Here is a 14,016-nt window from a genome sequence, read left to right as displayed (position 1 = left end):
AATTTCCCGGGATTTGGGGGATGGAAAATCCCAGATTTTGGGATTTGGTGGTGGCATCTCCCAAGGGTTCAAATTCCTGGGAATTTCCAAAATTTAGGGGGTGGAAAATCCCAAATTTTGGGGTTTGGTGGCATCTCCCAAGGGTTCAAATTCCCGGGAATATCCAGGAATTATGGGATGGGAAATCCCGGATTTTTGGGGTGCTGGCGGCACCTCGTGGGGCTGGGCCCGCAGCGCCTCCAGGGCGTAGGAGTAGATCCCGGGATCGGGCTTGGCCATGCCGATCCGGCAGGATTCCAGCACCAGGTGGAAGCGGCGCCGGAGCCGCTCCTGGAGCTCGGCCGTGGCCGACCTGCCGGGGGTGTCGTCCAGCCAGGCGTTGGTGAGGACCCCGGTGAGGAACCCTGGGGAGAGCAATTCACCGGGATCCACTGCCGGGATCCACCGGGATCCAATGGTGGGAATGGCTGGGATCTCACGGTGGGATCCACCGGGATCTCGTGGTGGGAATGGCCAGGATCTCCTGGTGGGAATGGCCAGGATCTCCTGGTGGGAATGGCCAGGATCTCCTCGTGGGAATGGCCAGGATCTCCTCATGGGAATGGCCAGGATCTCCTGGTGGGAATGGCCAGGATCTCGTGGTGGGATCCACCAGGATCTCCTTTGTGGGAATGGCCAGGATCTCCTGGTGGGATCCACCGGGATCTCCTGGTGGGATCCACCAGGATCTCGTGGTGGGATCCACCGGGATCTCGTGGTGGGATCCACCAGGACCCCGTGGTGGCCCCACCCGTCCCCGTGGCCGCTCCCGTGCCCCATCCCGACATTCCCAACGGGCCCTTGGCACCGTCCCGACATTCCCGACGTTCCCAACATTCCATTCCAAAAGTTCCATTCCCACATTCCCAATGTTCCCAACATTCCGAACCCAACATTCCCAACATTCCCAACATTCCAATCCCAACCGTTCCCATCATTCCCAACATTCCATTCCCATTCCCACCATTTCTGACCCAGCATTCCCAACATTCCAAACCCAACATTCCCAAAGTTCCATTATCACCGACCATTCCCGCCATTCCCAACATTCCAAACCCAACATTCCCAACCCTCCAAACCAAACATTCCCAACATTCCTGACATTCCAAACCCACCGTTCCCACCAAACCAAACATTCCCAACATTCCATTCCCAACATTCCCAACATTCCAAACCCAACAATCCAATTCCTACCAATCCCAACGTTCCGAACCCACCATTCCCAACATTCCAAACCCAACGTTCCCAACGTTCCAAACCCACCATTCCCAACATTCCCAGCATTCTGAACCCACCAATCCCAACAATCCCACCATTCCAATCCCAACATTCTCAACATTCCAAACCCAACATTCCCAACGTTCTGAACCCAACATTCCCAAAGTTCCATTCCCAACATTCCCAACATCCCAAACCCAACATTCCCAACATTCCAAATGAAACATTCCCAACGTTCCATTCTCACCGTCCATTCCCACCATTCCAAACCCAACATTCCCAACATTCCCGACATCCCAAACCCAACATTCCCGACATTCCCAATATTCCCAATACAACATTCCCAACCTTCCATTGACTCCATCTCAACATTCCCAACGTTCCATTCCCACCATTCCCAACATTCTGAAACCAACGTTCCCAACGTTCCCAACGTTCCCAACATTCCCAGCATTCCCACCATTCCCAACCTTCCAAACCAAATATTCCCACCAGTCCCAACATTCCCAACATTCCATTCCCAACATTCCCACCATTCCATCCACTCCATCCCCACCATTCCCAACAATCCCAACATTCCCAACATTCTGAATCCACCATTCCCAACATTCGCCATATTCCGAAACCCAACATTCCCAACGTTCCAAACCCAACATTCCCACCCTTCCAAACACAACGTTCCCAACATTCCCGACATTCCCGACATTCCGTCCATTCCATTCCCACCATTCCCAACCCACCAATCCCAACAATCCCAACCATTCCCAACATTATGAACTCAACATTCCCAAAATTCCATTCCCAACATTCCCAACATTCCAAAACCCAACATTCCATTCCCACCATTCCAACCCAATATTCCCAAAGTTCCCAACCAAATATTCCCAACATTCCCAACCCAACATTCCCAACATTCCAATCTCTCAACCTCAACATTCCCAACATTCCAAACCGAACATTCCCAACGTTCCATTCTCTCCATCTCAATATTCCCACCATTCCCACCATTCCCAACATTCCATTCCCAACATTCTCACCCTTCCAATTCCAACATTCCCAACATTCCAATCCCTCCATCTCAACATTCCCAACGTTCCCAACCCAACATTCCCAACATTCCAAACCCACCATTCCCAACGTTCCATTTCCAACATTCCCAACGTTCCATTCCCAACATTCCTAACATTCCAAGCCCAACATTCCCAACATTCCATTCCTACCAATCCCAACGTTCTGAACCCACCATTCCCAACATTCCATTCCCACCATTCCCAACATTCCCAACACTCCCAACATTCCCACCATTCCCACCAACCCAACATTCCCAACATTCTGAACCCAACAATCCCAACATTCTGGACCAAACATTCCCAACCCACCATTCCCAACATTCCCACCAATCCAAACTCAACATTCCGAGCCCACCATTCCCAACATTCCCAACATTCCAAACCCAGCATTTCCACCATTCCAAACGCAACATTCCCAACATTCCATTCCCAACATTCCAAACCCACCGTTCCCACCAAACCCGACATTCCCGACATTCCCGACATTCCCAATATTCCAAATACAACATTCCCAACATTTCATTGACTCCATCTCAACATTCCCAACGTTCCATTCCCACCATTCCCAACATTCCAAAACCAACGTTCCCAACGTTCCCAACGTTCCCAGCATTCCCACCAATCCCAACCTTCCAAACCAAATATTCCCACCAGTCCCAACATTCCCAACATTCCATTCCCAACATTCCCAACATTCCATCCACTCCATCCCCACCATTCCCAACCCACCAATCCCAACATTCCCAACATTCCGAATCCACCCGTTCCCAACATTCGCCATATTCCGAAACACAATGTTCCCAAAATTCCATTCCCTCCATCGCAACATTCCCAACGTTCCAGATCCAGCATTCCCAACATTCCCAACATTCCAAACCCAACAATCCAATTCCTACCAATCCAACCATCCCAAAAATCTGGGATTTTCCATCCCAACATTCCCAACATTCCAAACCCAATGTTCCCAACAATCCAAACACAACATTCCCAACATTCCCAACATTCCCAACATTCCAAACCCACCATTCCCAACATTCCAAACCCAACATTCCCAACATTCCAAACATTCCCACCAATCCAAACCCAACATTACAAGTCTGCCGTTCCCAACATTTCCACCATTCCAAACCCAACATTCCATTCCCAACATTCCATTCCCAACATTCCCAACATTTCATCCCCACCATTCCCAACATTCCCAACATTCCATTCCCTCCATTCCAACCCAACATTCCCAAAGTTCCAAACCAAATATTCCCATCATTCCATTCCCACCATTCCCACCATTCCCAACATTATGAACTCAACATTCCCAAAATTCCATTCCCACCATTCCCAACATTCCATTCCCACCATTCCCAACATTCCATTCCCAGCATTCCCGGAATTCCCGGAATTCCCGGAATTCCCACCGTGGCTCCGGAGGGTGGCGGCCGCCCTCAGCATCCGCCCGTCCAGGCGGGCGCGCGCCCGCAGCTCCCGGAACGGCCGCGACGCCGAAAATCCCTCGGGAACGGCGGCGCCCAACGCGGAGCGGCAGCGCTCCTCCAGCTCCGCCAGCAGCTGGGGACGGGGAGAAACGGGAAAAGCACGGAATTCCGGGCGGGAAATCCCAAAATTCCGGGGAATTCCCAAAATTCCAAGAAATCCACAAAATTCCGGCAAGTTCCCGGTTGGAAAAGACCCAAAATTTGAGGAAATCCCCGGTTGGAAAAGTCCCAAAATCTGGGGAATTCCCACTTGGAAAAGACCCAAAATTTGGGAAAAATTCCCAGTTGGAAAAATCCCAAAATTCCAGAAAATTCCCAGCTGGAAAATCCCAAAATTCGGGAAAAATTCCCAGGTGGAAAAGTCCCACAATTTGGGAAATTCCTGATCGGAAAAATCCCAAAATCCAGCTCCGACAGCAGCTGGGGACGGGGAGAAACGGGAAAAGCACGGAATTCCGGGCGGGAAATCCCAAAATTCTGGGAAATTCCCAAAATTCCAAGAAATCCACAAAATTCTGGCAAGTTCTCGCTTGGAAAAGACCCAAAATCTGGAAAAATCCTGATTGGAAAAGTCCCAAAATTCCAGAAAATTCCTGATTGGAAAAGTCCCAAAATTCCAGGAAATTCCCACTTGGGAAAGCCCCAAAATTTCGGGAAATTCCCGGTTGGAAAAGCCCCAAAATCTGGGAAATTCCCACTTGGAAAAGACACAAAATTTGGGAAAAATTCCCGGTTGGAAAAGTCCCAAAATCTGGGAAAACGCCACTTGGAAAAGGCCCAAAAATTTCCAGGAAATTCCAGCTTGGAAAAGACCCAAAATCTGAGAAATTCCCACTTAGAAAAGCCCCAAAATTTGGGAAATTCCAGACTGGGGAAGTCCCAAAATTCCAGGAAATTCCCAAAATACCGGGGAATTCCCGCTTGGAAAAGTCCCAAAATTTGGGGAAATTCCCAGTTGGAAAAATCCCAAAATTCCAGGAAATTCCAGCTTGGAAAAGACCCAAAATCTGGGAAATTCCCACTTGGAAAAGACACAAAATTTGGGGAAATTCCCAGTTGGAAAAATCCCAAAATTCCAGAAAATTCCCAGCTGGAAAATCCCAAAATTTGGGAAAAATTCCCAGGTGGAAAAGTCCCACAATTTGGGAAATTCCTGATTGGAAAAATCCCAAAATCCAGCTCCGACAGCAGCTGGGGACGGGAGAAACGGGAAAAGCACGGAATTCCGGGCGGGAAATCCCAAAATTCCGGGAAATTCCCAAAATTACGGGGAATTCCCAAAATTCCGGCAAGTTCCCGGTTGGAAAAGTCCCAAAAGTCCAGGAAATTCCCGGTTGGGAAAGCCCCCAAATTTGGGAAATTCCTGAATGGAAAAATCCAAAAATTTGGGAAATATTCCCACTTGGAAAAATCCCAAAAATTCCAGGAAATTCCTGGTTGGAAAATTCCCAAAATTTGGGAAATTCCTGAGTAGAAAAATCCCAAAATTCTGGGAAATTCCCACTTGGAAAAGCCTCAAAATTTTGGGAAATTCCTGGTTGGAAAAGGTCCAAAATTCCAGAACATTCCAGCTGGAGAAATCCCAAAATTCCAGGGAATTCCCACTTGGAAAAGCCCCAAAATTCGGGAAAAATTCCCAGATGGAAAAGTCCCAAAATTTGGGATATTCTCATTGGAAAAGTCCAAAAGTTCTGGAGAAATCTCAAAATTCCAGGAAATTCCCACTTGGAAAAATCCCCAAAATTTGGGAAATTCCTGAATGGAAAAGTCCCCAAAATTCCAGGAAATTCCCAGTTCGAAAAATCCAAAAATTCTGGGAAATTCCCACTTGGAAAAGTCCCAAAATTCTGGGAAATTCCAGCTTGGAAAAGTCCCAAAATTCCAGGAAATTCCCCGTTGGAAAAGTCCCAAAATTTGGGAAAAATTCCCGGTCGGAAAAATCCCAAAATTCCAGAAAATTCCCAATTGGAGAAACCCCAAAATTCTGGGAAATTCCTACTTGGAAAAAAAATCTGGGAAAAATTCCCGGATGGAAAAGTCCCAAAATTTGGGGAAATCCTCATTGGAAAAGTCCCAAAATTCCAGAGAAATCTCAGCTGGAAAAGCCCCAAAATTCCAGGAAATTCCCACTTGGAAAAATCCCAAAATTTGGGAAATTTCCACTTGGAAAAATCCCAAAATTCCAGAAAATTCCAACTTGGAAAAATCCCGAAATTTGGGAAATTCCTGAATGGAAAAATCAAAAAAATTTGGGAAATATTCCCACTTGGAAAAATCCCAAAAAATTCCAGGAAATCCCCAATTGGAAAAATCCCAAAATTCCAGGAAATTCCCAAAATTCTGGGAAATTGCCGCTTGGAAAAGTCCCAAAATCCCAGAAAATTCCGGTGGAAAAGCCCCAAAATTCCGGTGAAATGCCAAAATTCCAGGGAATTCCCACTTGGAAAAGCCCCAAAATTCCAGAGAAATCTCAGTTGGAACATTCCCAAAATCTGGGAAAAATCCCATTCGGAAAAGCCCCAAAATTCCAGGAAAATTCTCCTTGAAAAAGTCCTAAAATTTGGGAAATTTCCAACTGGGAAAGAACCGAAATTCCAGAACAAATCCCGGTTGGAAAAATCCCAAAATTTGAGAAATTCCCAACTGGAAAAGTCCCAAAATTTGGGGAAAAATCCCGGTGGGAAAAATCCCAAAATTTGGGAAATTCCCACTTGGAAAAGCCCCAAAATTTGGGGAAAAATCCCGGTTGGAGAAATCCCAAAATTTTGGGAAATTCCCACTTGGGAAAGTCGATCCCGGATCTCTGGGGTGGATCCCGAACGGCCACGGTCGATCCCAAATCCTGGGGTGGATCCCAGCTCCAGGAGTGGATCCCGGATCCCCAAGGATCCCAGGGTAGATCCCAAATCTGGGGAATTCTGGGGTTGGCCCCAAATCCCGGAGTGGATCCCAAATCCTGGAGTGGATCCCAAATCCTGGGAATCCCGGGGTCAACCCCGAATCCCGGAGTGGATCCCGACCTCGCGAGTGGATCCCAGATCATGGAGATCCCGGGGTCAACCCCGAATCCCGGAGTGGATCCCAAATCCCGGGGATCCTGGGGTCAATCCCAGATCCAGGAGTGGATCAGAATCATGGGGATCGTGGGATCAATCCCAACTCCCGGGGTGGATCCCAAATCCCAGAGTGGATCCCGAACCCAGGAATCCTGGGATCGATCCCAAATCCCAGAGTGGATCCTAAATCCTGGAGTGGATCCCAAATCCCGGGGATCCTGGGGTCAGACCCAAATCCCGGTGTGGATCCCGAATCATGGGGATTGTGGGATCCATCCCAACTCCCGGGGTGGATCCCAAATCCCAGAGTGGATCCCAAAGCCCAGGAATTCTGGGGTCAACCCCAAACCCCTGGAGTGGATCCCAAACCCCAGAGTGGATCCCAAATCCCGGGAATCCTGGGGTCAATCCCAAATCCCAGAGTGGATCCAAAACCCTGGAGTGGATCCCGAAATCCAGGAATCCTGGGTTCGACCCCAAACCCCTGGGATCAACCCCAAACCCAGGAGTGGATCGCAAATCCCAGTGTGGATCTAAAACCCTGGAGTGGATCCCAAATCCCGGGAATCCTGGGATCAATCCCAAATCCCGGAGTGGATCTAAAACCCTGGAGTGGATCCCAAATCCCGGGAATCCTGGGATCAATCCCAAATCCCAGTGTGGATCTAAAACCCTGGAGTGGATCCCAAATCCCAGGGATCCTGGGATCATTGCCAAATCTGTGAGATCGCCTCCAAACCCAGGAGTGGATCCCAAACCCCAGGAATCCTGGGATCAATCCCAAATCCTGGGGCGGATCCTAAATCCTGGAGTGGATCCCCCCCCCCCCCCCCCCCCCCCCAAAAAAAAAAAAAAGAGGAGTGGATCCCAAGAATCAGTCTGCCAGAGTGGATCCTAAAGCCCGGGGTCAACCCCGAATCCGGGAGTGGATCCCAAACCCCGGAGTGGATCCCGAATCTTGGGGCGTGTCCCAAACCGCCGAGTGGATCCCAGATCCCAGAGTCCATCCCAGGTCCATGGGTGGATCCCAAATCACGGGGTGGCTCCCAAACCCCTGAGTGGATCTCTAACCCCGGGGTGGATCCCAGATCCTGGGGCGGATCCCAAACCCCGGAGCGGATCCCAAATGCCAGAGTGGATGCCGAACCCCGGGGTGGATCCCGGACCCCGGAGTGGATCCCAGATCCCAGGGCAGGTCCCTGATCCCGGAGATGATCCCAAACCCTGGGGTGGGTCCCGGATCCCGGGGTGGATCCCAGATCTTGGAGTGGATCCCAAATCCCGGGAAACCTGGGTTCCACCCCAACCCCCCAGCCCCAGATCCCAAACGAGTGGATCCCAAATCATGGGGTGGATCCCGGACCCCGGGGTGGATCCCAAACCCCGGAGCAGATCCCGAACCCCGGGGCGGATCCCAGATCCCAGGGTGGATCCCAAATCCCGGGAAACCTGGGTTCCACCCCAAACCCCCCAGCCCCAGATCCCAAACGAGTGGATCCCAAATCATGGGGTGGATCCCAAATCATGGGGTGGATCCCAAACCCCGGAGCAGATCTCGAGCCCCGGGGCGGATCCCAGATCCCAGAGTGGATCCCAAACCCCCCAGCCCCAGACCCCAAACGAGTGGATCCCGGATCCCGGGGTGGATCCCGGGTCCCACCTGGCTGAGGCCGATGTGGCCCCGCAGCGCCCGCGAGTTCAGGCTCTGGGATCCGCCGGAATCCAGCAGGGCCTCGAAGAAACCCCTGGGAAAGGCCCAAGGCAGAGCCCATCAGAATCCCCCCAAAAAATCCCACAAAATCCCCAATCCCAAAAAATCCCCAAAACCCCAAAAAATCCCCAAATCCCCAAAAAAACCCAAATCCCAAATCCCCCAAAAAAACCAAATCCCAAAAATCCACAATCCCAAAAATCCCCAATCCCAAAAATCCCCAAATCCCAAAAATCCCCAATCCCAAAAAAAACAAACCCCAAAAATCCCAAAAATCCCCAAATCCCAAAAATCTCAAATCCAAAAATCCTACATCCCAAAAATCCCCAAATCCCAAAAATCCCCAAATCCCAAAAATCTCAAATCCCAGAAAAAACCAAATCCCAAAAATCTCAAATCCAAAAAACCCCAAACTCCAAATCTCAAAAAAAATCCCAAATCCCAAAAAATCTCAAATCCAAAAATCCCACATCCCAAAAATCCCCAAATCCCAAAAGAAACCCAAATCCCAAATCCCCCAAAAAACTAAATCCCAAAAATCCCCAATCCCAAAAATCCCCAATCCCAAAAATCCCCAATCCCAAAACAAAAACAAACCCCAAAAATCCCAAATCCCAAAAATACCCCAAATATCACATCCCAAATCCCAATTCCAAACCCCAAATCCCAAAAACCCCAAACCCCAAAACCCAAAAAACCCCAAATCCCAAAAATCCCAAATCCCAAATGCCAGATCCAAGATCCCAAATCCAAAACCCCAAATCCCAAATCTCAATCCCGAACCTGAAACCCCAAACTGCAAACTCCAAAAATCCCCCCGACCCCAAAGACCAAACCCCAAACACCAAATCCCAAAAATCCCAAACCCCAAATCCCAAAAATCCCAAACCCCAAAATTCCCAAAAATCCCAAACCCCAAACCCCAAATCCCAAAAATCCCAAACCCCAAAATTCCCAAAAATCCCAAACCTCAAACCCCAAATCCCAAAAATCCCAAACCCCAGACCCCCAAAATCCCAAAAATCCCAAACCCCAAACCCCCAAAATCCCAAAAATCCCAAACCCCAAACCCCAAATCCCAAAAATCCCAAACCCCAAACCCCAAATCCCAAAACCCAAATCCCCAACCCCAAACATCCCCAAACCCCCAAAACCCAAATCCCAAACCTCGAACGCCAAGTTACAAAAACTCCAAAACCCAAATCCCAAAAATCCCCAAACCCCCAAAATTCCAAATTCCAAGCCCAAAAAATCCCAAACCCCAAATCCCAAACCCCAAAACCCCAAATCCCAACCCCCAAAAACCCCAAAACCCCAAAAACCCCAAATCCCCAAATCCCAAAAAACCCCAAATCCCCAAAACCCCAAAAACCCCAAATCCCCAAATCCCAAAAAAACCCCAAAAACACCAAACTCCAAACCCCAAAAATCCCAAACCCCAAACCCCCAAAATCTCAAACCCCACATCCCAAACCCCAAATCCCAAAAACCCCAAAACCCCAAATCCCAAACCCCAAAAATCCCAAACCCCAAACCCCAAAAATCCCAAATCCCAAAAACCCCAAAACCCCAAACCCCAAAAATCCCAAATCCCAAAAACCCAAATCCCAACCCCCAAAAACCCCAAAAGCCCAAAGCCCAAACCCCAAAACCCCAAATCCCAAATCCCAAAAAACCCCAAGAACCCCAAAAACCCCAAATCCCAAACACCCCAAAAACCCCAAAATCCCAAACCCCAAATCCCAAAAAAACCCAAAACCCCAAACCCCCAAAAAATCCCAAATCCCAAACACCCCAAAATCCCCAAAACCCCAAAAACCCCAAACCCCAAAAATCCCAAACCCCAAAAACCCCAAAACCCCAAACCTCAACCCCCAAATCCCAAACACCCAAAAACCCCCAAACTCCCAAAGCCCAAAACCCAAAAATCCCAAACCCCAAAAGTCCCAAATCCTAAACCCCCCAAAAACCCCAAAACCCCAAACCCCAAAAATCCTCAAAAACCCCAAAACCCCAAACCCCAAAAACCCCAAACCCAACCCCCCCCCCAAAACCCCAAAACCCCAAAACCCCAAAAACCCCAAAATCCCCAAATCCCAACCCCAAATCCCAAAAACCCCAAAACCCCAAAAATCCCAAACCCCAAAAACCCCAAAACCCCAAAACCCCAAATCCCAAAAAAACCCCAAAAACCCCAAAACCCCCCAAAACCCCCAAACCCCAAACCCCAAATGTCCCCCAAAAACCCCAAACCCCAAAACCCCAAACCCCAAATCCCAAAAAAACCCAAAACCCCAAAAACCCCAAACCCCAAACCCCAAACCCCAAAAATCCCCCAAAAACCCCAAACCCCAAAACCCCAAACCCCAAATCCCAAAAAAACCCAAAACCCCAAAACCCCCAAACCCCAAACCCCAAAAATCCCCCAAAAAACCCCAAACTTCCCAAACTCCAACCCCGCGCGGGCGCCGCCGCCAACCACAAAATTCTCGCGTTGATTCCTTGTTTTGTCGTGCGGCGCCGCCTCTCATTGAGACGCGGGCGGGCGCCATCGGCCGGGCCGAGCGCGGCTTTACCAAACCGAGCCTAAACCGAACCGAACCGAGCCTAAACCGAGCCGAACCGAGCCGAACCGAGCCGGGCCTACCTGGGCAAGGCCCAGTCTCGCTCGCAGGCGCTCAGGAAGTGCTGCAGGCCCGGCGCCAGCAGAACCCCGCCGAGGTCGAAGAGCACGACGCGCCGCGCCATGGCCGCCGCCGGAGCCGGGACTCGAACCCGCGGCCCCGACCTTTGGCACAGTTTAGGCCACGCCCCCTGCCCTGAGGAGCGGCGCTGGGCGAGGCCACGCCCCCGCGGTGAAGCCACGCCCCTCGCGGGGAAACAGCGGTCGTCGAAGCCACGCCCCTCAGCGAAGCCACGCCCCCTCAGGGGTCCCAATGGGATTTTTGGGGTCAAATTTGGGCATTTTGGGGTTAAATTGGGATTTTTGCGGGGTCAACATTTTATTTTTTGGCGTCCCTGTGGCATTTTTAGGGTCAAAATTGGATTTTTTGGGGTCAACATTGGATTTTTTGGGGTCAAAATTGGGATTTTTGGGGATCCCAAAAGGAATTTTTGGGGTCCAAGTGGGATTTTTTGGGTCAAAATTGGATTTTTTGGGGTCAAATCGGGATTTTTTGGGTCAAAATTGGGATTTTTTGGGGTCAAAATGGGATTTTTTGGGGTCAAGCGGGGATTCGGCACCGCCCAGGCCACGCCCCCTGCCCTGAGGAGCGGCGCTGGGCGAGGCCACGCCCCCGCGGTGAAGCCACGCCCCTCGCGGGGAAACAGCGGTCGTCGAAGCCACGCCCCCTCAGGGGTCCCAATGGGATTTTTGGGGTCAAATTTGGGCATTTTGGGGTTAAATTGGGATTTTTGCGGGGTCAAAATTTTATTTTTTGGGGTCCCTGTGGCATTTTTAGGGTCAAAATTGGATTTTTTGGGGTCAAAATTGGGATGTTTGGGGATCCCAAAAGGAATTTTTGGGGTCCAAGTGGGATTTTTTGGGTCAAAATTGGATTTTTTGGGGTCAAGCGGGGATTCGGCACCGCCCAGGCCACGCCCCCTGCCCTGAGGAGCCGCGCTGGGCGAGGCCACGCCCCCGCGGCGAAGCCACGCCCCTCGCGGGGAAACTGCGATCGTCGAAGCCACGCCCCTCAGCGAAGCCACGCCCCCTCAGGGGTCCCAATGGGATTTTTGGGGTCAAATTTGGGCATTTTGGGGTTAAATTGGGATTTTTGCGGGGGCAAAATTTTATTTTTTGGGGTCCCTGTGGCATTTTTAGGGTCAAAATTGGGATTTTTGGGGATCCCAAAAGGAATTTTTGGGGTCCAAGTGGGATTTTTTGGGTCAAAATTGGATTTTTTGGGGTCAAATCGGGATTTTTGGGGTCAAAATTGGGATTTTTTGGGGTCAAAATGGGATTTTTTGGGGTCAAAATGGGATTTTTTGGGGTCAAGCGGGGATTCGGCACCGCCCAGGCCACGCCCCCTGCCCTGAGGAGCCGCGTTGGGCGAGGCCACGCCCCCACGGTGAAGCCACGCCCCTCAGCGAAGCCACGCCCCCTCAGGGGTCCCGATGGGATTTTTGGGGTCAAATTTGGGATTTTTGGGGGGTCAAAATTTGGATTTTTTTGAGGTCCCTGTGGGATTTTTTTTGATATCAAAATTGGAATTTTTGGCATCCCGAAAGGATTTTTTTGGGGGGTCAAAATTTGATTTTTTGGGGTCAAAATGGGACTTTTGGGGGTCAAAATGGGATTTTTTGGGTTAAACTGGGATTTTTTTGGGGTCAAAATAGGATTTTTTTGGGGGTCAAAATGGGATTTTGGGGGGTCAAATTCGGATTTTTTGGGGTCAAAATTGGGATTTTTTTGGGTCAAAATGGGATGTTTTTGGGACCAAAATTGGGATTTTTTGGGCTCGAAATGGAATTTTTTGTGGCTAAAATGGGATTCTTTTCGTGTCAAAATGGGATTTTTTTTGGGTTAAACTGGGATTTTTTGGGGTCAAAATGGGATTTTTTGGGGGTCAAAATGGGATTTTTTTGGGGTCAAAATGGGATTTTTTGGGGTCAAATTCGGATTTTTTTGGGTCAAAATGGGATTCTTTGGGTCCAAAATGGGAATTTTTGGGGACCAAAATGGGATTTTTTGGGTCGAAATGGGATTTTTTTGGGGTCAAATTCGGATTTTTTGGGGTCAAAATTGAGATTTTTTTGGGGTCAAAATGGGGTTTTTTGAGACCAAAATGGGATTTTTTGGGGTCAAAATTGGATTTTTTGGAGTCAAAATTGGGATTTTTGGGGGGTCAAAATTTGGATTTTTTTGAGGTCCCTGTGGGATTTTTTTTGATATCAAAACTGGAATTTTTGGCATCCCGAAAGGATTTTTTTGGGGGGTCAAAATTTGATTTTTTGGGGTCAAAATGGGACTTTTGGGGGTCAAAATGGGATTTTTTGGGTTAAACTGGGATTTTTTTGGGGTCAAAATAGGATTTTTTTGGGGGTCAAAGTGGGATTTTTTTTGGGTTAAACTGGGATTTTTTGGGGTCATAATGGGACTTTTTGGGGTCAAAATGGGATTTTTTGGGACAAAATGGGATTTTTTGGGGTCAAATTCGGATTTTTTTGGGTCAAAATGGGATTCTTTGGGTCCAAAATGGGATTTTTGGGGTTTTTTGGGATTCGGCACCGCCCAGGCCACGCCCCCTGCCCTGAGGCGCGGCTTTGGGCGAGGCCACGCCCCTCCCATAGACCACAATGCTGGAGAAGCCACGCCCCTGTTGTGAAGCCACGCCCCCTCCCATAGACCACAATGCTGGAGAAGCCACGCCCCTGTTGTGAAGCCACGCCCCTCCCATAGACCACAATGCTGGAGAAGCCACGCCCCTGTT

The 14,016-nt window shown here is 49.5% G+C and overlaps 1 protein-coding gene across 1 annotated transcript in view; it reads right to left on the bottom strand.

The window, feature by feature from the left end:
• EPHX2 (epoxide hydrolase 2) overlaps nt 1–11,345 on the bottom strand; it is a 54,678-nt gene extending 43,333 nt beyond the window's left edge. Inside the window, exons 1-4 of the mRNA XM_053937419.1 lie at nt 11,232–11,345; nt 8,534–8,618; nt 3,740–3,890; nt 214–404 (exon numbers count right to left, since the gene is read on the bottom strand). Of these exons, the coding sequence (XP_053793394.1) occupies nt 214–404; nt 3,740–3,890; nt 8,534–8,618; nt 11,232–11,332 (528 nt within the window). The 5' untranslated portion in view covers nt 11,333–11,345. The remainder of the gene's footprint in view (nt 1–213; nt 405–3,739; nt 3,891–8,533; nt 8,619–11,231) is intronic.
• Nucleotides 11,346–14,016: the final 2,671 nt, after the last annotated feature.

The sequence above is a fragment of the Vidua chalybeata genome, chromosome 3, assembly GCF_026979565.1.
Source record: "Vidua chalybeata isolate OUT-0048 chromosome 3, bVidCha1 merged haplotype, whole genome shotgun sequence".
Taxonomy (NCBI): domain Eukaryota; kingdom Metazoa; phylum Chordata; class Aves; order Passeriformes; family Viduidae; genus Vidua; species Vidua chalybeata.
The sequence above is the reverse complement of the archived record's forward strand: the minus strand, read 5'-3'. Positions and strand labels throughout refer to the sequence as shown.